At 30.4% G+C, this 26,305-nt stretch overlaps 3 protein-coding genes across 3 annotated transcripts; 2 read left to right on the top strand and 1 right to left on the bottom strand.

Moving 5' to 3' along the window:
- The first annotated feature begins 7,594 nt into the window (after positions 1-7,594).
- On the top strand, positions 7,595-8,346 carry LOC145742711 (MICOS complex subunit mic25a-like). Its single transcript, XM_082560492.1, has one exon. It carries the CDS (start codon positions 7,669-7,671, stop codon positions 8,179-8,181), a length of 513 nt encoding a protein of 170 aa, XP_082416618.1. The 5' UTR covers positions 7,595-7,668; the 3' UTR covers positions 8,182-8,346.
- On the top strand, positions 8,236-10,847 carry LOC145742708 (long-chain specific acyl-CoA dehydrogenase, mitochondrial-like). The gene is made up of 4 exons (XM_082560490.1): positions 8,236-8,912; positions 9,047-9,268; positions 9,689-9,949; positions 10,431-10,847. The coding sequence occupies exons 1-4, from the start codon at positions 8,367-8,369 to the stop codon at positions 10,701-10,703; spliced, it is 1,302 nt and encodes a 433-aa protein (XP_082416616.1). The 5' UTR covers positions 8,236-8,366; the 3' UTR covers positions 10,704-10,847.
- A 137-nt stretch (positions 10,848-10,984) lies between these two features.
- LOC145742707 (mitogen-activated protein kinase kinase kinase kinase 5-like) lies at positions 10,985-25,838 on the bottom strand. The gene is made up of 27 exons (XM_082560489.1): positions 25,693-25,838; positions 25,031-25,088; positions 24,790-24,880; positions 24,449-24,513; positions 24,078-24,133; positions 23,755-23,802; positions 23,330-23,497; positions 21,897-22,036; positions 21,311-21,395; positions 21,055-21,141; positions 20,352-20,472; positions 20,144-20,196; positions 19,901-19,941; positions 18,372-18,410; positions 17,865-17,888; positions 17,292-17,379; positions 16,470-16,769; positions 16,110-16,157; positions 15,908-15,973; positions 15,239-15,398; positions 14,678-14,777; positions 14,373-14,535; positions 13,840-13,963; positions 13,441-13,596; positions 13,255-13,347; positions 12,631-12,757; positions 10,985-12,449 (listed from the first exon to the last, which is right to left on the bottom strand). Exons 1-27 carry the CDS (start codon positions 25,783-25,785, stop codon positions 12,353-12,355), a joined length of 2,691 nt encoding a protein of 896 aa, XP_082416615.1. The 5' UTR covers positions 25,786-25,838; the 3' UTR covers positions 10,985-12,352.
- Between the last annotated feature and the right edge of the window lie 467 nt (positions 25,839-26,305).

Here is a 26,305-nt window from a genome sequence, read left to right as displayed (position 1 = left end):
AAAAAATTAGCAAACGTTGTCAGAAAAATATTTCAACGTTTGTTTTCTTTGTAATAATATTTGTCGACTTATCGATTTTGTCAAGGATTAGTGCTAGCCTGTAAAACATTGATGTCACATTTTTTTAAGAACATTTATTACTTTTTAGGTTTTAAGACCAAGTTGCGAGATACAAAACACTCCAATAGCGCTTGAGTTTAACTCACAGTTTACTCCAAGTTTCACTGAACGAGTTTTCGTCTCAATGTTAAGAAGACAACTCAGAGAAAGGGTTTGAAATTTTATAAATTTATTTTTAATGATCCTAATTACTAAACCTTAACATAGAGTAACATTAGTTACCCCAACCCAGTCTCGAGTTGCCTGTAGCAGTTTGGGATATTATAGAGATTATAATTGCTCAATAGTTATGTTGCTGATTAAGTGCTGGCTTAGCAGGAGTTTATACCGCTTTATAGCGTCTACTTAAGGGCGCTACAGCATGAGATATCTAGGAATCAAACCCAGAACCTCATATAGTGTAGAAAGTGCTTTGACCACTACACCACGCTGTCGGTATTACAATCAATGCAATGACATATACGATATATTTAAACAAGCTCATTAATTTATATTTTATAGACTTGTATTTCTTTTGCGGACGAACGATTCAATTCAAACATGGAGTTAACATTTGACAGACCTGTAATCTTTAACTTAGTGGGCCATGATGACATCATAATGAATATGACAATGAGAGACATCACCTTGGATGAGTATGGAGCTGTGTACAGATTAAATGGAAGAGCGAAGCCTGCAGATATGCCTGATTTCGAGTAATCGTTAAAAAAATAATTGTGATAATATTGTATGTAATATATATAGTGGATAACTAATAAAACCTTGCGCTTGTTGCAATTCTAAATATACAATAATTGTACAAAAAATAAATGTAATATTTAGGATCTTGAATTTAATTAAGTCTTTTTTTAGGTTTGGTTATGATCCCGTGGAGCTTCCAGATTTTGGCCCACCAACAAATATGATTCAATTGATTAAAACTCCATTTCAGATACAAACTATGGCAACTTCACTCTATCTTACCGGACGTGCCTCGGCGAATATTACCCAAGAAATGGTTCGTAAACACTTAGAGTAACTAAGTAAAGAGTAAAAATCAATTTAATGTGAATCAGACTTTTAAGTTTGTGTATCATTATTAAAGTGTGAAGATAACACTGTATTTTTTTAAAAATCATCGTTTTTTGTCCCTTACAGGTTCCATCAAGCTTGGGGCCCTTGTTAAACACAGTTGCTGCTAGAGAATTGATGCCAGGGCTACAACGATTTGGTGACAGGTGATTTAAAATCTTATCGTTAAGATTTAACATTATTATCAGTCATAATTCAAGTACTCGGTATTGCCTTGTAATCTCACTAGTTACTAAGAAAATCTTTGATAGCCTGCCCCATGGTCGAGATTTTAATTGTCGTAATATGATCACAACTTTTAACTAAATTTTGCCTGTGATTCAAGACTTTCAATTGGACATACATAAAAATACGTCCAATAAAGTTTATTATATACAAATTTTCGTTTTAAAAATTGATATTTTAGAAAATACTGGTAGTGTGGTAACCCAGTCATAGCGTCGAACTACGAGGCAAAAGGTTTCTAGTTTGAGCTGCACCATTGCCACACTATCAGTATTTATATTCGCCTTTGAGCCCGGCGTTTACGGATAGCTTAGAGACGTCCCAAACCGCACACTCTTACCCAATAAAATATCATAAACCTATACCCTTAGGGGGTTATGAAAAAAAATATATATACATATTTTAGAAAAATTTTTGCAAGTTTTAAAAACTTTTATGTTTAACAGACCACTGATGGTGATGGTAAACGGTGACCAACTTCCTGTTGTGACATCTGACAGCGACTATTTCTACGCGCTACAGAGTATGGTCATGGAATTGTTCGTCATAATGGAAGATGGAAGTCTTGAGAGCGCAATAACAATGACCTCTGTGAGTAATAAATACAAATATTGCATAACTAAAACAAAAGTTTTTTTTAATGTGCTAAAACTATAAAGTTTTATAAAATCAGCTATTGAAAAGTATTATCCAACTTTAAGAATATATCCATCGTAATTTCTGAAACTGCTAGAGGTGACAGATTTTTCTGGAGAATCATTGACGTCACTGGTAAAATGACGCAATTAAAGAGCAACATAGGGGATGTCCCGGAAGAATCCATGAACAGAATGTTGTCAGAACAAGTTGGACCCACAATGCAATTTCGTTGGAATGGTAAAAATTAAGGAATTATTATTTAAACTAATATTTTGAAAAAGGTTTTTAGTAGGCTTTTTAAGACAAGTTTAAATATTCAACGACATTACAGTGACTTGTTGATAGACCACCCTACTATTGGGATTGTTACATATTATCCACCAAGCCCCATTGCATGTAGACCCCTTTATAAATTTTTAACTTTTTATAATTTCAAAAAATTCTTTTTTTTTTAGAGTTTCTGTTTAAAGATGGTTTTGAGTATCCGCCTTTCTTTATAACTTTCCAAATCACAGACATGGAATACACAAGAGATAATGTAAGTTTTTAAATTTAACTACAAAAATAGACATTGCTTCATAAAACCCTGGGTATAAATCCAAACGCATGGTGGCATCCTTGAGTAAGGTTTAAACAATTCTAACTTCTGCCCGGCTCCCAAAACCAATTTGCAATTTAGTAACTAACAATAACAGTTAAAATTAAAAAGGCAACACTTAAATGCAATAGTTTATAAATATTGTTCTCAGTAATAATTTTATTTTCTTAGGAAAAAATTGAAGTTAGCGGTATGATGAAGTTTTAAGATGACCTTTTCCTCAAGGTTAAACAAAGGTCACCTGTCATACTAATGCGTTTCAATAACACAAGTATAATATACTAACACAAGTTTTTCTCTTTGGGTTATAAAGCTTCTGTAAATAAAATTGATGAAAAAATCGGAAAACAATCTTATATTTTAATATTACTTTTAGAGTGTTTAATTTCTATTCATTCAACGTGATTGTTTTAAAAAATATATTAGACATTAGATATGTTTCCTTGATAAGTTAATATATAGAAAAATATAGGCTTAAGCACTGCTTTTAATACGTTCAAAAAAACATTTCTGTATTATTTTATGTTGTGTCTTGGAATTAATATTTAAAAAAACTTAACTCACTCGCAATTTTGTTTTATAAACATGCAGAATAAAGTAATCTAACAGGGTTTGTCTTAAAATAAACCAAAAATTATATAACAAACAATTAAAACAAAAATCGTGAACAAAATGCGATTAAACTGTCCTTAAAAATAATTTGTGGTAAAAAAGGTATATAAGCCCCGTGGGCTTAAATAATGTATTTAAATAAAAAATAATCGAACCTTCTTATCAGAATTAATTAGCCTACTGTATAGTCAGTCGATCTTAGTTAAACCCGAATTTTTTTGCAAAAGTGATATTTAAACAAAGATGAAGATATATTACTTTGTGTACGCCATAATGTGTTTCTTCAACATTGTGATGTCACAAGAAAAACCCACAATTAAAGCTAGAATTAACCGACCAGTTTTGGAAACACGTAATTAGAATTGTTTTTAATATTTTAAGTTTATTGTAACTAACTTCATTGAGTATAAATTTAAATATTTTAGGGTAAAACTTATAGTTTTAGTCGGATTTAAAAAAATTTAGTTATACTATTCCATTAAAAATTTTGTGTATGATGAGAATTATGTTATATTAAAAACGTTGTGTATTTTTAGTCATTAATTTTGTCCCGAAGTCACAGATGACAAACGAACCGTCCAAGTTTATAAATCTTGGGGATTTTAGCTTTACAACCAACGTGGGAAAACTTTTTGAATCAAATTATTCGTTAAACAAGTAAGATCTTTGAACTTGTTTAATGCTATGTTATAATAGTTAAGATAACATGCATTTAAATCTGTGTTGCGTTGTAATGAAATTTATTTAAAAATTTTTAAAATTCAGGCGCAGTTTTAATGTAATTTACATGTGGAATTTAGCTTTTTTATATTTTTAAATATTGCCCCATGGCGACTTTTAAATATGTAAATAACTTTCTTTAAAGTGTGGTAGCGACTTCAGTACAATTCACCGACGATAAAGAAGTTAGTTGGGACCTAGGTTCACCAGCGATTGTTTATACGAATTTCACTTTCGCCCAAATTAATCTAACCGGAGATTGGTCGTTTACATTCAATGTAAACAACGTGTAAGTATTTCTAACAATTTTAATTTAAAGCTACAAAATAAAAAACCTTAAACTAATGCAATATAAGCCTTGGTTAAAGCATTTAAAACTGCTTGTATCGCGTACAGATTGATATAAAAACATTAAAATATAGTCTTACACATTAAAAGGTCAAGTTGCTAAAAATTGTCTTGTGGTTTAAATATTATTTTGCAGAGCCCTTATTTCACGATCAGGTCGGTTTGAAGCAACGGCAACGGGCATGAAAATATTCTACGGAAGCCGCACTAACATTGTAGACGGAAGACTAATGGTTAATATCAAATAGACTTTTTATAGAACGTGTTAAAATGTTTAAAAAATATTTTGAAGAACTATTTACACAGTTTTGGCATACGTGTAATATCATATTTTAAATACACATTTCTTTAGCTCCTAAGGCCAAGTTGTGATGTAATTTTCACTCCGATTACTATCGAGTTTAACTCAGAGTTTACTCCAAGTTTTACCGAACAAGTTTTCGTTTCGATGATAAGAAGACAACTTAAAGAAAGGGTTTGTAAAAATTTAAAGATTAGATTTAATTTTACTTACATAACAACAACTGTAGTTAAACATAGGTTAGGCCGAAGAATGCTTGTTTAATCTCTGATACAATCTTGATAACAGGTTTGATATAACAAGCTTATAAATAAAAATAAATTCAAGTTTGATATTAAATTTATATTTAACCATTAGTATAAACAAAATTTGCATAAAGTTTATAAGGAGAAAAATTTAGTAAAACAAAAATTAAACTCAGTTGTTGACACGTTCAAGATGTTGATAGATTTATGTTGTTGATACATTCAATAGATTAAAGCAAGTGTCAACAATTGATTTTTAGACTTGTATTTCTCTTGCTGACGAGCGTTTCAAATCGAACCTCGAATTAACGATGAATCAACCTTTGATCTATTCCATGCTGGGTGTAAATGGCTTCATCATGAACATGACAATCATTGGTGACGTAACAATGGATGAATACGGGGCTGTGTACCTCATAAACGGGAGGATAACGCCAGTGAGAATACCCAACTACATGTAAATCATATTTTTTTAAGAATCTTTTTTTAAAGAAAAAGATTAATTTTACTCAGGCAAAATAACCCCTTAATGTACAATCACATACACTAGCAACACAAATAGTTATATAAACATAACAGCCCGTTATATTTGCTATAATTATTTTGTTTATCCGTTGAAATAGCTACGACTCGGAACCCGAAGACTTACCAGACTTTGGGCCCCCGACCAATGACATACAAATGATCAAGGCTCGATTCCACGCACAAACAATGCTGACGTCACTATATCTTAACCTTAACAATGGTGTAATTGTCAACATAACACAAGCTTTGGTTCGTTTGTTTGTTTGCATAGGCTTTAAGATTAATTGAAATCACGAAAATATTTTTAAACAATAATTTAATTTTAGTATATTGGTATAATAATGTTAAATTTTCGTGAAAATTTTGCAGTAATTTTTCAGGTCCCATCTAATGTAGAACCGTTGTTGAACACTGTTGCAGCTGGAGAATTTATGCCAGGACTTCGACGTTTCGGAGACAGGTGATTTAAAATCTTATCGCTCAATCCATATATATATAAGGAAATACAAAAAAAATTGTAAAAACTTTACAAAGTATTTACACAGAAAGTTATTAAAATAGAATAACTTAAAATTTTACACATTTGATAGCAAAACCTATTTACAGACAATTGGTGCTGAGGATAATGCTTCTCAGACCTCCAATGGTGTCTTTCAACAGCACTAACGTGTACACAAATCAATGCTGGATCATAAATATGTTCGTCATAATGGATGGTGGTCGATTAGAGAACGCAATGACAATGAAAGGAGTGAGTCATAATTAAAAAACAATTGACATATAGTGAATATTAATTAAAATTGGTAAACAGTTGATAAAAACAGTGGTAAGAACACTTGCTGCACCACTATGAGGTCGTGGGTTTAATCCCCGCTGCTCGCATGCTGTAGCGCCCTCAAGTAAGACGCTATAAATGATATAAACTCCTGCTGAGCCAGCACTTAATCAGCAGTATAATTATCAGACAATTATAATTTATAATATTCCAAACTGCCACAGGCAACTCGAGACTGGGTCGGAGTAACTAATGTTACTCTATGTTTAGGTCGCGCATTCGACCTTCCTACATCAAGGATTAAGATATATACGAAAAAATCAGTTTTAAGATAAGCAACTCTTGATTTTTATTTTGTTTTAGAACGTAACTATCCAATTTACCGAAACTGCAAGAGGTTCAAGATTTTTCTGGAGGCTTGATGAGGTCATGGGTGAGATGACGCAAGTGAGTAGCAACATAGGGGATGTCCCAGTAGCCGCCATGGAAAGAATATTGTTAGATCAAATCGGACCAACTATGGGGTTTCTTTGGAATGGTACAGCCTATAAAATGTTTTATTTAAAAGTCATAACTGTTTTTTGCGTTAGAAAGCTAATTTTCAACATAAAAACATTTTTAAAAGACTTTATATTGAATTTATAAATAAATAAATTATTTACTTGCACATATTTGTGTGTAAAAAACTAATTAATTCATATCATTATCAAGTTTATTAAAATCATTCTTATTTAGAGGGTCTCTATAACAATGGGTTAGAGTTCCCGCCATTCTTCACAACTCTTCGTATGACAGATATGGAATACACGAGGGATAATGTAAGCAACACAACAGTATAATGCAGTTACTAATTAAGATGTGTTATTATTAAAAGGTCGTTCATTTTAGGAAAAAGTGGAGGTCAACGGAAGATCCAGGTTTTAAGATGACCATTCTTCCAAGAGTATTTATATAGATCATTTAAGTCATAATATACCATACTTGATATACCTATTAGATTTGTAGATTATATAACTTGCTATTTGCTGTTGCTTGGCTTAAATAAAGATACTTAAAAAATAAAAAAAAGTTTTTTTGTTTCGTATTTTTAGTTTGAGTTAATTTTAGATTATAAAACTTTATTGACATTAAAAATTAAAATTTAAAAGTCGTGCAAAGGATCTATTAAAATATCACTAATTGCGTTTTGGTAAACTTTGTGCTTTATTTTTGCAGGTAGTAGTACATTTAATATTAATTGTTTCAACAAATTGATACCTTTTTAGATCAAGTCTAAGATATCAGTTACTTAGTTCACTAACATTATTGATAACTCAAATAAATTGCAAAAGTCTTTTTTAAAGTCCATTGCCTTAGAATTAAAACGGGTAGAGGATAAACTAGTTATTCATGCGTAACAGATAAATGCAGCATAACTTGGACTTCGATCGAAATATTTTTTGACCTTTTCAGTTAAATTTACTTTCAATTTTTAAAGTTATTAATCATTATGGGAAACTCGGGAAGCGGTGAAGTGACATTGGAAAAAGAAGGGGATGATTTTATAAGCACGGGCGATGGAATCAAACTATCCCCGGCTTTGATCGATCGACTTTCCGGCAAAGAAAGAAACATATCTCCAGTCTCCGAAGACAGAATCGATCCTCGGAGCTTGGAGGAAGCAAATCGAGTCGCGCAAAAAACGCAGGAGATTCTAGATTCGCGCGAACGACAATTGTCAGAGTTGTCAGAAAAATGGAAAGCAGATCTAGAAAATGAAAGACAAAAATATCAAAAACTAAACGAACTTTCGATCGAAGAATTTGAGAAAACAGCGAAACAATTCGAAGACAAATTTCGAAAGCCGAATTTTGAACCAATTTGTGAACATCTTCGAGATGTTTTGGTTGATTGTTACAAAACAAACCCCGGTCGTGTGCTAGAATGTACAGAGCATGCGGCTAACTTTAAAAAATGTGTGAATAAAGCAAAACAGAGTCTTAAAGATCGCACAATTAACTAACATGCATTTATTGTACTCCGTTTTCAATTAAATTTAACTTGATGTTGTCATGGCTTATACTGCCTTTAAAATATTAAATTTTAAAATATAATTTCGTGCTTTCCATGAATTCTATATTGGTGTTCTAGAATATGTGTCTCTAACTTAAAACCTTTTGTTCTTGCAGTTTTAATTATTTTAAGACAATGGCGTTTGTTCCCTCGTTATTAAGATCAGCCTGTCGGGTACGACAAGGAACTCAATTCAAGAAACTTTTCAGCACAACATCGGCGATCCAACAAGATTTCAGACCGGAAGGCTTTCAATCCGGAAGATTTACGGACATCGGAACGAGATCAATCTTTACTCCCGATCATGATATGTTCCGAGAATCAGTCCGGAAGTTCTTCCAGGAGGAAGTTGCCCCACATCACTCACAGTGGGAAGAAGACGGGCAAGTTAGTCGCGAGGTTTGGTTAAAAGCCGGGGAGATGGGGTTACTAGGGGTTAATACTTCCGATGAACATGGAGGGGTCGGAGGAGATTGGTTGTCTGCGGCAATTGTTCACGAAGAGCAGGGTTACGTGAATTGCTCCGGACCAGGTTTTGCTCTACACTCCGATATAGTGATGCCGTACATCACCAAATATGGAAGCAAGGAGCAGATTGAGAAGTATATTCCCGATATGGCAGCTGGGAAGAAGATCGGGGCTATTGCAATGACAGAGCCGGGAGCTGGCAGTGATTTACAGGTGTAAAAATGTTGTTAAATCAACTTTTTAAAGCCTTTTTAAGTTACAACTCGTATAAAATGTTGTAACTTTAAATCCAGCCACGAATTAACGTAATATTTTAATATAATTAATAAAATTATTTTTTTTGTCAGGGAGTTCGCACATTTGCAAAGAGAGATGGTGACGATTTTGTGATCAATGGGAGCAAGGTTTTTATCACAAATGGTTGGATGGCAGATGTTGTGGTGGTCGTGGCCATTACAGACAAGGACGCGAAATCCGCGGCACATGGGATAAGTTTGTTTCTAGTGGATGGAGATAATCCAGGATTTATTAAAGGAAAAAAACTAAAGAAAATGGGACTAAGAGCTCAGGTGGGTCAAGAATTTAATTCTTTCGATTTAATTTTAAATATCAAGAATTTGAAATTGAATTTTGTCCAACTTTTAAACAACTTTGTTATGGGTTTGTGTTGTTGTTTTTCCTTTTAAGTTTCTGTAAAATAAAAAAAATTAGATTTGTGATCAACATTTTTATAAATTTGTATTAGCTTTTATAATTACCTTTTTTATTGCTAATGCAGTAAGAATAACAAAATAATTCCCAAAGTAGAACATATATACAACAAAAATAATTTTATACTAGCTTGTTAATAATTATTTTAGGTTTTTAACTGTATATAATTCAAAACTGTACCTTTAACTAACTTAAATAAAGATTTTATCTTGATCGTTTGGCTAAACTATGTGATTATCTGTTATAGCTTATTCTAATTGTAAACCTGTTTCATTTAGGATACAGCTGAGTTGTTCTTTGAAGATTGTCGGGTCCCAGCCAGTGCTTTACTCGGTGGTGAGGCTGGATTTAATAAAGGATTTTACCAACTTATGCAAGAACTACCCCAAGAACGACTTCTTATTTCTAACTTATGCATTGCTGCTTGTGAGTACATGTTTGAGGAAACTCGAGATTATGTCAAACAGAGAAAAGCTTTCGGAAAAACTTTGGCAAAACTTCAAACCATTCAACATAAACTCGCAGAGATTAAAACAGAGGTAATGTTATTTTTTCAAAATACGCTGTTTTAATAACATTGTTGTAATGCATGGTGTAGTGGTTGGAACACTTGGTTTTTAACCCAAGTTTGATAACCAATGCTTTTATGTCGCAGTACCCTTAAGTAAGGTGCTATAAACGGTATGAACTCTTGCTGAGCCAACATTTAATCAGCAGCATAATTATCGGGCAATTATAATTTATACAATATCCCAAACTGCCAGAGTCAACTTTGGTTTGGGTAATAAATATTACTCTATGTTAAGGCTGTGAAGTTGGCCTTTGCACATTATGAATAATTATACACAAAAATTAAATATATATAGGCTATAATTAAAGTTTTTAAGATAAATTAAAAATAGTTCTAGTTGTATATACATCTTATGACTGAGCTTGTTAAACTATTATTACTACCAACCCAATTTTTGGGGTGGTAAAAAACAAATTCATTATTATTTAAAATCCCAAATTAATTTTTAGACTGCTGTGGCAAGATCATTTGTGGACACTTGCAACGATTTACATAATCAGCGCAAACTAGACACAAGCACTGCTTCAATGGCAAAATATTTGGTCACCGATCTGAACAACACTGTAGCATACAGATGTGTACAACTGCATGGTGGATGGGGTTATATGTGGGAGTACCCAATAGCAAGAGCTTATGTTGATGCCAGAGTACAACCTATATATGGGGGCAGTAATGAGATTATGAAGGAGTTGATTGCACGAGATGTAATGAAGGATCCATGAGTTTTGTTTTAATTCAATGTAAATAACCTTAACGTTTAATTTTTTTCAAATGCAATGCAACTACCTTGGAATTGCTTTTTCTGTTAGGTATGTTATATATAGATGAAGATTAATAAATTTAATTTATACTACTTTTGAATGAAATTTGCTGTAATTTTTTACAAGATAGATACTGTTTGTTAAATAGGGATTATATATAAAACAAAGTTATTAAGATACTGACAACTGAGCTTATATTAATTTTATATACAAAACAATTACTGTCCTTTAAAAATACAGAGATTTAAAAATATATTTGCACTTTAGCAAAGGTTATTTAAATATTTGTTGAATGATTTGGCAAAAATTATTATAAATTAATTTTAAGTTTCTATTTAAACAACTAACACTTAAACAAATAAAGTCGTACAGTTTATCAATCAGCTACTGAATAAAAGGTCTTAAGTTTAAACCTTGCCACAACCCACCATCGATATATAAAACCAACACAAACCTTTTTTAATAAAATATATATATCATGGTAAAAATCTCGTATAATTATCAACAAATTTCCTAATTTTTACAATTTTTATATGTTTAAATTTTTGCATTGGTCAACTTCAGTTGGGAAGAAATTCTGTAAATTTTTTGTTGTCTAAAACCCAACTTTTGTTTTTAATTCTTTTAATTTTAAAGATCGAATTATAAGCGAGCATAAAGTAGTTTTGATTGCATTTAGGAAAAATCAAATTTCGAACAGAATAATAAATATTTAATTGGCAACCCTGCAAGTGTGCCACTAGGGGGTGTAAGAGAAACTTAATGAGAAAAAATTGCAGCAAAAAAATTAAAACTTTTTCCTTTTTCACAAATTGAATAAAAGCCACTTTAACATCGTATGTAGAGAAGGTATTGAAGTGATCAGGTTAAAGCACCTTTCACTGTGACGTCCTCATCATCATTGTGATGTCATAAAGTGCAAACTATTTTGATCGTGAATAAATAAAAGGTAACATGCATAGAAATCCTTTCTTTAAACAGTTACCTTAGAAAGGTCAACTAACATTATGACCTCTAGGGTAATACCCTAATTTAAATATTACCTGATTTTAATCCAAATTGTTGCCAAATAATTTTAAATTAACCAAACTTGAAAAATAATATAAGAGAGAGACCAGGCATAAGTGCACTGTATTAAAATGGCTCAAAAGTTTCATTAAAATCCTTGCTTTGGCTAAAATAAATCGACCACCAGGTGGAGCAATACTCAATGGTCATTAAGGAAGAATGGTCTTTAGAAAACAAAAGACCAGATGACCATAGTAATACTCGAAGAGAAAGAATTCCAATATAAATACGTAAAAGACCAGATGATCATAAAAACAAAACCATTTAAATACTTTCAACAACCAAACATATATATATAGAATCAACAATATGGTTCCTAAAATGTGGCCATCCTTGAATGCAAAAGACCATATTCGAGGACCACAAAGAACCATTAACATATGGTTGCAAAATGTGGTCATTCTTAACTGCAAAAGACCACAGTCGAGGACCATTAACAACAAAATGGTTCCCAAAATGTGGTTATCGTTAAATGAAAAAGACCATATATAAGGACCACAAATGACCATTACCGACAAAATGGTTGTTATATCGACCAAAGTTTAAAACACGGAAGCCATGTCTTCGTGCCCAGCTAAAATATAAAGATTTGAAAGTTCTTTGGGATTCTCGGTCGGTTTGCTCTCAAGAACAATCACTCTGTAACAATATTGTTTATGATGTCATTATTCAACCAATTGCCACAAATAAAATCGAAAAATAAAAACAAATATTTAAAAACTTTTAAATTTTTTGATTAAAAATCTGTATTAAAATTATAACATCACAACATAAGGTTATGGCATCATAGTTTAAGGTTATGACATCACAGTGCAGTTACCTGTAGCAGCTTAGAAGTCTGAATATTCTACTTCTGTCACAAATTTCCTGGGTGACCTCGTTGTTTCTGAAACTCCTCCCCTGCATCCCATGCTCATGGAAGGCCAATATACTATCTTGTAAACATACTGGAGACAAAATAAAGGATTAACAAACAGTGAAGTTTTTAAAAGTTTTATTAAGTTTTTAAAAGTTTTATTAAATGAAGCTACATTCCTACTAATTACCACATACAGGACAATACATTTATCACAGAGGATAAAAAATAAAATCCAAAAGTCGAGTAGACTGTTTTTTTGTATTTAGGGCAACCAGGGGCATTTCCTGGAAGAGGTTTAGGGCTGGGTTTAATAAAAAGTGTCTCGTGGTCGGTATTTGGTTTTTAATCAAATGACAGTATTTTTAAATAAATAGTCAACACATTCCGTGTGGTAATTAGTAGAAACCTATATGTTTGTAGTGAGCAGGTAAAATATGGCTGACAAATATGGCTGACAAATATTAGTTAAGAGTTGCAACCACATTATGACAATTAATAAGCCGACTATAGGGCAGGCTAGTAACTAGTGAAGATATATTGTCACTTTATTAAACCTGGTTGAACTTAAAAGTTTTAATTACTTACCAATATTTTTGGTGACAAAATCGAAGTGAAGTTCGGACGCAAGTTTTTTACTTGATTTAAGTTTTCCCGTCAAACTAATTATCTTTACATCTCCTAATTAATTAAAAAAAACAATAATTACAAAAAAATAGTAAAAACTTATTTTTAAGTTTTCTTGTTTTTTAAAAACTTGAAGTTAAAACTCACGCTCTAGACAGACGAGTAGAGTGTCTTTCTCGAGTTGAGTGACGTTGACCACCGCAAGTGTGACGCCACCTACTGGCTGATCATTGAACCATGACGAGTGGGTGTTCAGGTTCACTGTGTTCAGGTGGTAAACTTGAGAGCAGACCTGACCCGGGGCTTTTGGGGTAAAAAAAATGGGTAAGTTTAACTGAAAAGGGGGTAAACTAAAAATCAGCTAAATTAATAAAAAAAAAAACCAACAAACTTGACCCAGGGCTGGTGGGGTAAAATAGGGGGTAAAATTAATAAAATACTTAACAAACCTAGGTTGGGGCCAAAAATGGTAAAAAAGAGGGTAAATTGAATCAAAATATGACCAAATTAAAATGGGGGTAAAATTAATAAAAAAACTCGACAAACCTGAGTTAGGTGGCAGTGGGGTTGTAACCAATGAGACCCCATAACAAACAAGGGGGTATTCTGCTTCAGGGGTAACCAATAACTCGAATACATGAAGGGGGTGAGGCAGGGGAAACTCAAATTGCTGGAAAACAATTTACAAAAATCTTTTAATAAATCTATTTTTTAATGTTTTAAAAACTTAAATCTTATCAAAAACTTGTTGGTCAGTTGTTGAAGCACATAGCATCACCAAATGAGGTCCTGGGTTCAATTCCCACAGTTTTCACGTTAATGTGGCCTCTAGTGATGTCACAAAATCAATTAGGAAGTTAATAAACAAAAGAAAACTTAGAGCTCGATATAGGTGAAATTTTTAATATTTTTAAAGTATGAGTTACCACTTTTAGGGTAAAAAATTTTAATTGAAGCCAAATAAAATACAATTTCATTAAGAATAAATAAAAAATAATTTTATAATTAAGGATAAAAAAAAATTGAGGACAAATCACATTGAGAATAATCTTCCTATTAAGGATAAAATTTATTATTACCTTAATAAGAAGAAACTTGTGCATAGGCTCGTACCACTGCAACAACACAATATCCTGCTGTAATGCAGCGCATAAATATTTATGTCCGTTGTACTGGTTCCGCACTACTGAACATCGCTGACATCCCTTCGTGTCCGGAACTTTACTCGAGACTGCAAACCTTCTGTGATGTCATAACCAAAATTGTTAATGTGATGTCATAATCGTAATAAATATTGAAAGCTGATCAAAAAACAAAAAAAATATTTTTGTTGAAGTTTAAAAACACCATTCTGTACTAGTTAAAACACCATTTAAACACCAACCTTGGCACCATCTTCTCTGGAAGATGAATCCTTTGACTCCTCTGAGCATTTTCATGAAGACCAACCAAGTTGTGGGAATATAACTGAGGGGTGCGATTACCTGAAAAAATAATTTTGTTTTTTTAATTTAAAAAATTTTAGGACAATCATTGTTCATCATACATGTAACTTTGTATAATACAGCTTAGTAAATTAAATGTACATAAATAAATATGACCAATTTATAGCTCTACAAAATAAATAAAACTGCCTTTCGTGAAACGCGAGTAAATTATCACAGGCAAATATTAGTTGAGAGTTGTGACCATATTAAAACAATTAAAATACCGACTGTTAGGCAGGCTGTGGACTAGTATATTTTAACACATTCTTTAATATCACTTTTCTTTAATTATTATTATATGTTGATTTTATAATACAATTATTAGCAACTGATATATAATACAATTATTAGCAACTAACTCTTTTTTTTTCTTATTTTAAATCACAATTGTTAAGTTTGTAAAATATCTTGTGTTTCCTTTTTTAATAAATTGTTGATTTTAAAACTCAGTTACTCACCTGATATGGACATCAAAACATTAGAGATCACATATAACCAAGTGCACTTTCTTGGGAATAATTGCTCCATCGTGTTCTCATGCAACTCATGCAGGTTTAAGGTATATATTCCCTCATCTGCTCCAAACAAAATGTACTGGTCATGGGAGTCAGGATGAACCTATAGGAGATGATACTTTGATTATATATCTTTTTTTATTTAGGTTTTTCGTGCATTAAATGAAAGTAAATAAATACGATATACAATAATATAACATTTATGCGACAGGAAAAAATAACAAAATCAATTTAATGATTTAAAACATATAACCCATATTTAATTTCTTTGTTTAAAAGAGTTAAATTGCTTTTATATAGAAGGTTACTGTGACATGAGTCAAATTAACTTTGGTGTATGTACAAGTATTAGATTTACACTTAATTAATATTTGTGGTGTTTATTCAAAAACATAATTTATCTTGTAGTACATGGTTGCAAAATAATTATTTTTATATTAATGTTTTTATATATGTGTGTTTGATTTATGATTTCAAAAATAAATAAACTACTATTTATGGTGCGCGGAAAGTGATCATAGGTATATATTTCTTGTGAGTTTGACCATATTAGAACAATTTAAATCCCAACTATGGGGTAGGCAATTGACTGATTAATAAAAATAAACTTACCCAACTTGATGCACAGTTAATCTTTAAAGGACAACCATTAAAAACCTTCGTAAAACAAGCTCCCATCTAAATATAAACAATCAGTTAAATTAAGTGTAAAATTAACAAATAAAAAAAGAATAAAATTGGCAAAAAATTTAAATTTTTTTAGAGCCGTTTAAATTAATTGTAAAACTTAAAATAATTGACATTAATTTCTTACATGAACTTTTGGTGTTGGAGGTAATCCATTTATTAAACTTGAGGCTGGCTAAAAACATAAAAGTTAATATTAAGACATGCAGTTAATGTTTACAAGTTTTGATTTTAAAATAAAAATTTGATTTTTGAATATTTTTTTTGAGATTTAAAAAAAAAATCGAATTTTTTGATCTAATTTGGCAGCAATGAATAAATTAATTTTTATAAATTGTAAATCATTTTTTTTTTAAATAAAACGGGATGTGTTTAAAATATTATTTATCAAAAACAAAAATGTTTCCCCCAAAAAAGTCAAAATAAACGGCGTTTCCCTTAAATTAAACCAATCAAAAGTAAAATTTGTCGTTAATTTTAATCGTACAGTTTTCATATCCTTTTCAACCGGGGGAGGAGGGTGGAATTTTGACTGCTTTGGGCTGCCGGTCGGGGTCACATCGTTGTCATTATCCCCATTTATCCTCGATGTGGGTCTGACAGGGGGTCTTCCCGATGCAGGGTCTGCTTGATTTATCCCCAATAAGGAAGGTGAGTTTCGACGACGTGGGGGTACTAAGGGGGGGTCCTCTTCTGAGTATGGGGGTGGTTTAGGGGGCCTTGAGGGGACGTTTTCTTTTGGGGGTCGACTTGGGGGGTTTCCCTTGGCAAGCCCGTATTGTTTCGGCTTTGAGGATAAACAAAAAGTAAAAATAAATCACCAAAACATGCAAACATGCTCAATTTGAGTTGAAACAAAATTAAATCAAAAAATCTTTTTAAAATCAAGTCATTTAACTAAGAAAATTTGCTTAAATAATTTATATTACAGTTGGTTTTGCTACAAAAGGTCCCTTGTTCGATCCCCACTGCCCTCATGCTGTAGAGCCCTTGAGTAAGGCGCTATAAACAGTATGAACTTCTGCTAAACCAGCACTCAATTAGCAGCTTAATTATCGGACAATTATAATCTATAATATTCAAAACTACTAATGTCAACTTAAGTCTGGGCCAAGGTTACTAATGTTACCTAATGTCAAGGCTGTAAAGTTGACCTTTTTATATCAAGGATAAATAAATATTTATAAATATGTCAATTTTTACATTTAAGAAGAATTTAATTCAGAATAACACTTTACTCTTAATATAAGACATAAAAAAGATAATGTAAGACATATAACAAAGATATTCTAACTCTAATTTTTAATACCTTGGGTGGAAGGGGAGGTCCTGAAACATCAACATTTGGTTTCAATGTTCCATCATTCCCCACTGCTTTCATTGTTCCTGATCCCTCCCTACAACAATGTTAACATGGTCACTACTATGCTGATTGTCATAGTTTTTGTTATTATGTTTTAGCATGGTTATCACTATGGTTATTAAAAAACTACATTTTATACTACTCTATAAAACAATGGTAGTTAAACAACAAAGATAACAACATTTATATGATAAAGATTAGTGGACGATATATTTAAAAGTTCATTTTATAAGCTCACAAAATAAATAAAACTGCCATTTGTGGTGCTTAATTATTGCAGGCAAGTCGTTAAAAACGGACTATCAATTAGTTGTTATAACAAAAATTAAGAATAAAAACTTAAAAAAGGCAATTTTGCCAACTATTTATATTTAAAACTACAATAACAAAAATAACAAAAAATATTTAATAAGACAAAGGGTATGACAACAAAACCCATAACAAAGAATTACAATTTTGGCAAAATCCACAACTAAATCTAACAAAAAAACTTAAAATTATTACCACAACCCAACTTACCCATCAAAATACGACGTGTGACCCCTAAAAATAAAACAATGGAATCAATCAAGCATGTCACAATTAATCAAGTGTGACCACATTACGTGCATCAGCGATTTTACAAAAAAAATAAAATTCATGCAAAAATCTCGTGCAAATTAAAAACCATGCAAATATTTAAATATTACGATGTCATTACTTTGTATGAAATCACAGATAAGTATTATGACATCATAGATATTAGAAAATTAAGATAACTCATGCTAATTGCTGTGAGTTAACAAAATTTCAGAAAGTTTTGTAAATTTTATGTTTTTTTATTGACGTTAATGCTAGCTATGATCAACTAATAAGCAGCAAAAAATGGATTTAAATAATTTGTTAAATTCTAGAATGTATGAAGCATGGTTTGACTATTTTTTATTTGTGAAATTTTTAACCAAAGCAAATGACAATTTTTTATTCGAAAATTAAATTTTTTTTACATCAAAATTTTTACAAAACTTTCTTTTTTAATTTTTTTACCGTGAGTTTAATTCCTCTTCAACTGAACGCAGAAGACTCCTAAAACAATTATGACATCATAATCATGATGACATCACTTAATTGTGACAAAATATTTAAAAGAAAATGATTTAAGTATACAACAAATCAAATATGATTTAACAAACGTATTAATTATGACATAACAATAAACTAGTGACATCACAAATATTAATTATGACATCACAACAACAATAGAGTGACATGCATTCTAGATGAAAAGTGATAAAATCAGAAAAAATTCAAAAACGTTTTTTTTTAAATGATCAAACACGAAGAAAACATGCCAAATACTACTTTCGGATCACGTTAACTGTCCGTACCCAGACAAAACTAATAAACACTACGTACCTTCCAAATTTACTCGTAGCTTGTACGTAACTCTCCTACGCAACGCCTTTTTCGTTTTGCCAACCCTATCTAAGTTTGTTGTGTTTTATCATCTGAGTCTTCAAATATATATACCCTTACCCCAACCCTATCTAAGTTTGTTGTTAAAAAACATTGTACCTTTACAATGTGCGGACGTTAATTTTGTTTATCATTTATTCGCATAGGCTACATTGCGAGAGAGCTATCTCGTAAATATTACCTAACTTCTAAATTCACTGGTATTGAAAACGTAACTTTTTTTTGTTGAGTTACGGACAGTTAACATGAACCCTACTTTTAAACATGAAAACATTATTTAATTTAGAAATTTCAAAACCCAACTAATTAAAAAAACCACTGCAATAAAAAACAACAATATTTCAGTTGTATAAATATTGTTAAAACTAGTGTTTAGCAGGATTTAAACCTTAAACCTCAAGCACCAAAGCTGCAAAGCCATGCTATTGAAGTGGTTAACATTTAATTTCTTTTATTTAAAATTTCCCCAAAATTATTTAAAGAAAAAAATTTCAAATGGTCATTATTTAAATTTTACTATCCCAACCAAATGTTTTTTTTAAATCAATTTTTTATTGACAACAAATGCTAACTCTAAGCCAAGGTGTTTTTTTAAAATGCTACTAAAGTGCAAAATTTAACAAATAAAAGATATTCAAAAGTTCTAAATTTTAAAAAAGTCGTGCAGCTCTACAACAATGTTTCTCTACAATAAAAAACACTACAACAATGTTGCAGATCTACAACAATACACACAACAACAATACACACTACAACAATGTTGTAGCACTACAACAATGTTGCAGATCTACAACAATAAACACTACAACAATGTTGCAGATCTACAACAATAAACACTACAACAATACACACTACAACAATGTTGCAGCACTACAACAATGTTGCAGATCTACAACAATAAACACTACAACAATGTTGCAGATCTACAACAATAAACACTACAACAATGTTGCAGCACTACAACAATAAACACTACAACAAGAAACACTACAACAATGTTGCAGCACTACAACAATGTTGCATCACTACAACAATAATCACTACAACAACAAAAACTACAACCCATAACAACATCAAACTTGAGACAATGTTTTACTTACTTGCTCAAACCTTCGGGCTCCCAACTTGTTTCCGTGCTTTCCTGAAAATAAATCAAACTTTTTAAAATTAATATTTAAGCGTTTAACAAAATATTAGGAATTTTAAATTTTTGCTACTGAAACTTTGTTGTTTCTTTATACAGATAAAATCTGCAAATTTGTCAAAATAATTAGAACTTTATTGTGACATAGAACAAGTGGTTTTATTGTTACATCACAAGTAGGTTTAAACATAACAATTACCTCATTGTTGGTTGGGATGTGAAATTGTGTGGGTGGGAACTGAACATTTTCCACTGAAAAACAACAACATCTTAAATTGAGGACAAATTTAAATCTTTAAATTAATAATACGACAAAAATTTAAGTCTACTAAACCCGTTAACCCTAATTTTACCCATAAATTTAAATATTTTTACCCCCTTTACCCCCCTTTTTGGCACCAACTTACTAATAACTTCTGACTTAGTTTTAACTTGTCGATCTTCCCCCTGTTTGGAAGACTTAATCCTCCTCTTCGGGATATCTAACTCCATTTCTTCGTCATCTTCGTCCTCTCCAGCTAGTGGGGCCTGGAACAAAAGTAAAGCTTATATTTAATTCAACACTTATTTTATAAAACTATAACTAAATATGACTTTATTTAAATAACTAAGTATTGATATTTTTTTAAACGAGGTTTTATATTTTATTGGGGAAGGGTGTGCTGTTGTGACATGTTTAAGCTATCCTTAAAAGCCAGACTCGAGGGTAAATAGTGTGGCATTGGTGCGGCTCGAACCCGAAACCTTTTAGGGTATTTTAGCTATCTGTAAACACCGGGCTCAAGGGTGAATAATGTGGCATTGGTGCGGCTGAAACCCGAAACCTTTTGGCATACATTCTGATGCCATGACCAGCAACAAACTTGGTTTTTGTATTTTTTTCGGGTAAGGGTGTGCCGTTGTAACGTGTTCAAGCTATCCTTAAACACCAGTCTTAAGGGCAAATAGTGTGGCATTGGTCAGGCTCAAACCCGAAACCTGTAGGTTCGTAGCTGATAACATTATACAACACTACAGGAATAATATTTATGTAAAGAGGTATAAAAGTTTTACAATCTATATACTTTAAAATAAAAATGCCATTTGTGGTGCTCGAGTAAATTTTTCTACCTGGTCTCCAAGTTGGGGCTCCCGCGACTTCTGCAACATATCCGCTCCTAACCTTGCATTTAATCCATCTTGGCTAACAAACGGGTGCTGTGTGATGTCATAATATAAAGTTATGTGTGATGTCATAATAACAAGTTACGTGTGATGTCATAATATCAAATAATATATTAAAAACAGTAAAATATAAAGTAAATTTTGGTAATTTGACATATAATTAAATAAACAAATTATTAATTACAAAATAAATTCCACATACCAAAACTAGTTTATCTGCTGGAGGTCTTTTCTTTGGATTTTTAGTAAGTGCAGCTTTAATGAATAAATGAAATTCGTTTGACCACCTAATATATAATTATAAGTTATTAAACACGTTTCTATGTGGTTGCTACTTATTAAACCTCGCAAGCAAATACTTATATTTTAATCTTCAAATTTTTAATTAAATTCTTTAAAACTTTAAACAAAATTTAAAGTAAATTATTTTGCGAATCAATTATATAAATATATTTTTATTTTCAATTTTTTTTTCTTTTTGTACATATTGTGCGACTTAAACATAGAGTAACATAAGTTACTCCAACCCAGTCTCAAGTTGACTTTGCCAGTTTGGGATACTATTAATTATAATTGCCCATTAATTAAACAACTGATTAAGAGTTGCTTAGCGGGAAGTCATACCGTTTATAGAGCCTTACTTAAGAGCGCTACAGCATGAGATCACCAGGGATTAATCCTAGAACCTCATGTAGCGTAGAAAGTTTTCTGACCGCTACACCACACTGCTGGTTTTGTTAGATTATTTTTATATATTTTTAAAGTCATTTTAACAAATTAAAACTTACTTAGTTTTATCCTTAAGTTTAGGGGGTTGAAAACTCGATTTAGACATCAGAAACAAAGCTCTCATTGGGTGAAGGTCGAACATCGGAGGTTGAAGTTCAGCAAATTCGATCGCAGTTATGCCAACCGCCCACACATCACACTGAAACAAATAAATTATTGTTTTAAACAATCTCAAAAAATTTAACATGACAATTTAATAATAAAGGTAGTCTTACGAGATAACCAATACAAAAAACAAAACATTATCAAAAATTAAAAAAAATAAAAAAATAAAGGTATTTTTAATTAAATGTAGATTCAACTTTATGTAGTTTTTAAAATAAATTGTATAAATTTTATATAATATTATATAAAAACTTTAAATATTTAAAGTATATAAATTAATATTAGCATAAAGTATATTGGTAAATTTGAATCATGTTATAAAAGTTGGTTTAATTAGAAATGTGAACATATTTACTAAAATGTCAATGTTAATGGCACACGACATATTAAATGTAAATTAAAGTAAATACAATTAAAAGACGACAAACATTAAAACACATAATATAATATTAAAAACAAAACCATTTAAAAATTGAACAACATTGTATTTTAAACCAAGAAACTTTATATAATGCTATAGGTATGTTATTCTACTTCTATAAGATACTTATTAAAAAAACACATAAAATTAAGTTAATTAACTTGTTAGGTAAGTTTTAAAATATTATCAAACCTAGTTTGTAACAAGAACAAATAAATATTTTAAATACAAAATGTCAAAAAGTTACAAATAATATAAAGTTTTTTTCATTTAAGAAAATTAAACTTAATTAAAATTGGAGTTAAACGTTCACTTCCTCATTGTGGTTAATATTTATGACATCACAATCACCTCATTATGTAAACAATGAATCATTAACTTTAAAGTTGTTCTTACCATTTCAACGAATTATTTTCATTTATAGACACAAGGTTAAAAATGTACTGATAATAAAAACTCAATAATTTTTATTTTTATCACTTTTACACAACTTTCAATTTGATTTACGAATCAACAAATTAAATACAAATAATATTTTAGGTAAAGTAATATAGAAAACAAAAAAACCTTAACTTTCAAACACAAGTAATTTATATGTAATGAAGCTTATTTGAATATATATATAACTATGTATAACTTATAGGCCTACAAAATAAATAAAACTGCCATTTGTGGTGCACAAGTAAATTATTACATGTAAATAATAGTTGCAAGTTGTGACCACATTACATTAAATAAAATTTAAACCGTTTTTAGAAAATTAAAATTTAACATTTTTTTAATATTAAATTTTTTTTAAATTTAAAGTATGTATTGCCGAAAGTAGTTATTTAGCCTATAACTCAAGGAAATGAATATGGGTTCAAAATCATATAAAAAAACATTTTTTTTAAAATCTTAACTAACCTGTTGATTGTAACCCCCTTTTCTCTCCACAGCAGCAACTTCTGGTGCCATCCAATATGGGGTCCCGATAAAAGACTTTCTTTTTGCGATAGTTTGGGTTATTTGGGCAGAAACACCAAAATCAGCCAACTTAACAAACCCCTCATCGGTTAAAAGAATGTTTGCTCCCTGAAAGTGTGGTTTGTGTAAGTTAGTTTTAGGTTTGGTTCAGTGTTTATTTGTAAGGAGGGTAAATTAAGAAACATTTTAGAATAAAAAGTTAAACTAGATAAATTTTAAACAAAATAAAAAACTGATGTGTAAATAGGTAAACATTATAAAACATTTTAAACATTAGGTTATGTTAATAGTATTACCTAAGATTTAACTATATAATAAATGGTTGCTACAATAGACAGGATTTTGTCCAATAATTTATTAGTTACCTTTATATCTCTGTGCATTTTCCCTTTAGTATGTAAGTATGCTAAACCCTGTAAACAATAAAACAATTATTCCAATATAGCAAGTACACTACATAAAAGTTTGCAAATATTTAAATAAAGGTGGAACAACAAAAATGTGTAATGCAAATAATAGAGATTCTACCACTTTAATGTCCTTTTATTAAGTTTAACATTTAATGTTTACAGCAGTAGTATGTTTAAATGGTAAATTCACAATCACAAAAATTGTAAGAAAAGAATGTTAATATTCTAAATTTATAAAATTAACTTTTTTAGATCTTTTTTTAAACAAGCATTCTTACCTTTAAAGTCTCTCTGCAAACATATGCAATTAGTTTCTCATTTAATGGTCCAGTTGCTGTAATAGGAATAAAAGGGGAATAAAAATTGTTTAATTAAATCAAAATTTTATTATTATATATATGTTTATAGAAATAGTGAAAAAACTTACAAAAAATAAGTTTTTATTCTTTTAAATATTTCTATATACCAAATTTTGGTGAAAAAATTTATAGGTTAAGTAAAAAAATAGTTTTTTAAAATGATTTTTGTACAATAGATTTAAAAAAAAAAACAATATTTAGGCAAAACAAAAACAAAAAAAATTTATTCCAAACTTGTAAGGAACTTGTAGTTTAATATATATAAAACTGTTATAAATAATGTAACTTACTATGGTAAATATCTTGCATGGATCCCCCTCCACAATATTCCATCGCTATCCATAACTTGTCTCTCCTATTTCAACATAAAGTAATTTAACAAGTTATTGTTTACACTAGAAGGTTGATAAAACCACATTCAAACCAACAATTTAAGTTTTTTCAAGGAAGGAAATGAAACTAAAGCCTAGAGCTTCAGTTTTTCACAAAATTTTTTTCTATTTAATATTTTTTCCGCAGCATTGAAGCCACTAAATATTAAAATATATTGAAGCACTTGAAAAAAGATAAATTCAAATTTATGATTTAAAACACGGCCACATTATGAAGTATTTATAAAACAAATACAAACCTTAAATAGCTTCCAAAATAAGCGACAATGTTGTCGTGTTTACAATCCTTCATCATTATTATCTCTTGTTGTATAATCGCAAAATCATCACCTAAAAAAAAATGGAAAATAAAAGTTTTACATTTCTGTACATTGTAATTACTATGAGCAAAAGTAAATGATTTTAAATAAAAATTAAAAGTTTAAAGATATAAAAAAACTTAGTTCTGGTACCAAAAGTTTAAGTTGATGTTTTACCAACCTGGTTCTAGCTTTATAACTTTTATTGCAGCTAATTCTTTTGTCACATTTTGTCGAGCCTAAAACAAAATTTTTTCTCGATAAAAATTAATCAAAAGTATTAGAAATTACTTGTGTACATAATCCATTTATATACATAAAATTAAATATAGCATTTTTGATATTGTACAAGTCTAAAATATAAGAATAATACAGAAATGCGTATGTCAAAAATTGCAAATAAACATTTTTTAAACATTTCTTTCTAAAGGAATAAAGATATAACTTTAATATATAACCCTGCTTACCCTAACCCTGTTTTGTTAACAAGCAGCTTAGTGAGACCAATAACAAATTTTGGTATCTCCAAATATTTAAACCGGCAGTGTGGTGTAGTGGTAAGAACACTTGCTACACCACACATGAGGTCGTTGGTTCAATCCCATCTGCCCTTATGTTGTAGCGCCCTTGAGTAAGGCGCTATAAACAGTACAAACTCCTGCTAAGTCGATCCTAATCAGCAGCGTAATTATCGGGCAATTATAATCTATAATATCCCAAACTGCCACAGGCAACTCGGGACTGGGTCAAAGTAACTAATGTTACTCTATGTTTAGGTAGCGCATTTGACCTACCTATAACAGGAATAAATTTGTACAAAAAAAAAACTGAAATATATTTTACTTTATAAACATCTCCGTAAGTCCCACTTCCGACCCTTTGAAGCAACTCAAAGTCGTCCGTCGGATTCTTCCGAGAAATATCTGGCATCATCATCCTGGTTTTCTTGTTATGTCATAATTAAACTAAGTGTGACCTATAAATTGTATGTAGCCTAAAATTCAAGTAAAAAATTTTTTTATTTTTTTCTTTGTAAACAAATATAATATAAATTTCTTTACTCATAATTACACACTAAATAAAAGAATAAACTTAGTCTAACTGTCTAATAGTCTATTTTTAAGTCATTTAACTCTTTTATATAAAGTATATAATTTTTTTAATGATTCTGATATTGTTGACTTAATAATATTGCCTATTTTAAACTTACATAAAAGCAATATAAAAACTAAATTTTATAACTTGATATTACTTGTTAATATTTTGAAAATGTTTACCTACATTTTGATCATACAATAAGATATAGAACACATATTTATAATGTTAAACAGATATAAAAATTAATAAATATTTTAAAATAATAACGCGTCATTTATTCATATATTTATAAAGTAAGGCAGTAACATTATAGAGAGTTAGTCAGACAGCTTACGTCACGTACATTCTAAGCTTACGT

This window comes from Corella eumyota, chromosome 2 (assembly GCF_963082875.1).
Source record: "Corella eumyota chromosome 2, kaCorEumy4.1, whole genome shotgun sequence".
NCBI classification, from domain to species: Eukaryota; Metazoa; Chordata; class Ascidiacea; order Phlebobranchia; family Corellidae; genus Corella; species Corella eumyota.
The sequence above is the reverse complement of the archived record's forward strand: the minus strand, read 5'-3'. Positions and strand labels throughout refer to the sequence as shown.

What these genes read in the sequence shown, in the direction of transcription:
- LOC145742707 (XM_082560489.1), bottom strand. Translation starts at nt 25,785, where the DNA reads ATGATGATGCCAGATATTTCTCGGAAGAATCCGACGGACGACTTTGAG. An exon ending in AAGGGGGTTACAATCAACAG is followed by an intron (nt 22,037 to 23,329) that starts GTTAGTTAAGAT and finishes TATTTGTTTCAG; the next exon opens with TGTGATGTGTGGGCGGTTGG. An exon ending in CACACGTCGTATTTTGATGG is followed by an intron (nt 17,380 to 17,864) that starts GTAAGTTGGGTT and finishes ACATTGTTGTAG; the next exon opens with GGAGGGATCAGGAACAATGA.
- LOC145742708 (XM_082560490.1), top strand. Translation starts at nt 8,367, where the DNA reads ATGGCGTTTGTTCCCTCGTTATTAAGATCAGCCTGTCGGGTACGACAA. An exon ending in GAGCTGGCAGTGATTTACAG is followed by an intron (nt 8,913 to 9,046) that starts GTGTAAAAATGT and finishes TTTTTTTGTCAG; the next exon opens with GGAGTTCGCACATTTGCAAA. An exon ending in AAATGGGACTAAGAGCTCAG is followed by an intron (nt 9,269 to 9,688) that starts GTGGGTCAAGAA and finishes TGTTTCATTTAG; the next exon opens with GATACAGCTGAGTTGTTCTT.
- LOC145742711 (XM_082560492.1), top strand. Translation starts at nt 7,669, where the DNA reads ATGGGAAACTCGGGAAGCGGTGAAGTGACATTGGAAAAAGAAGGGGAT.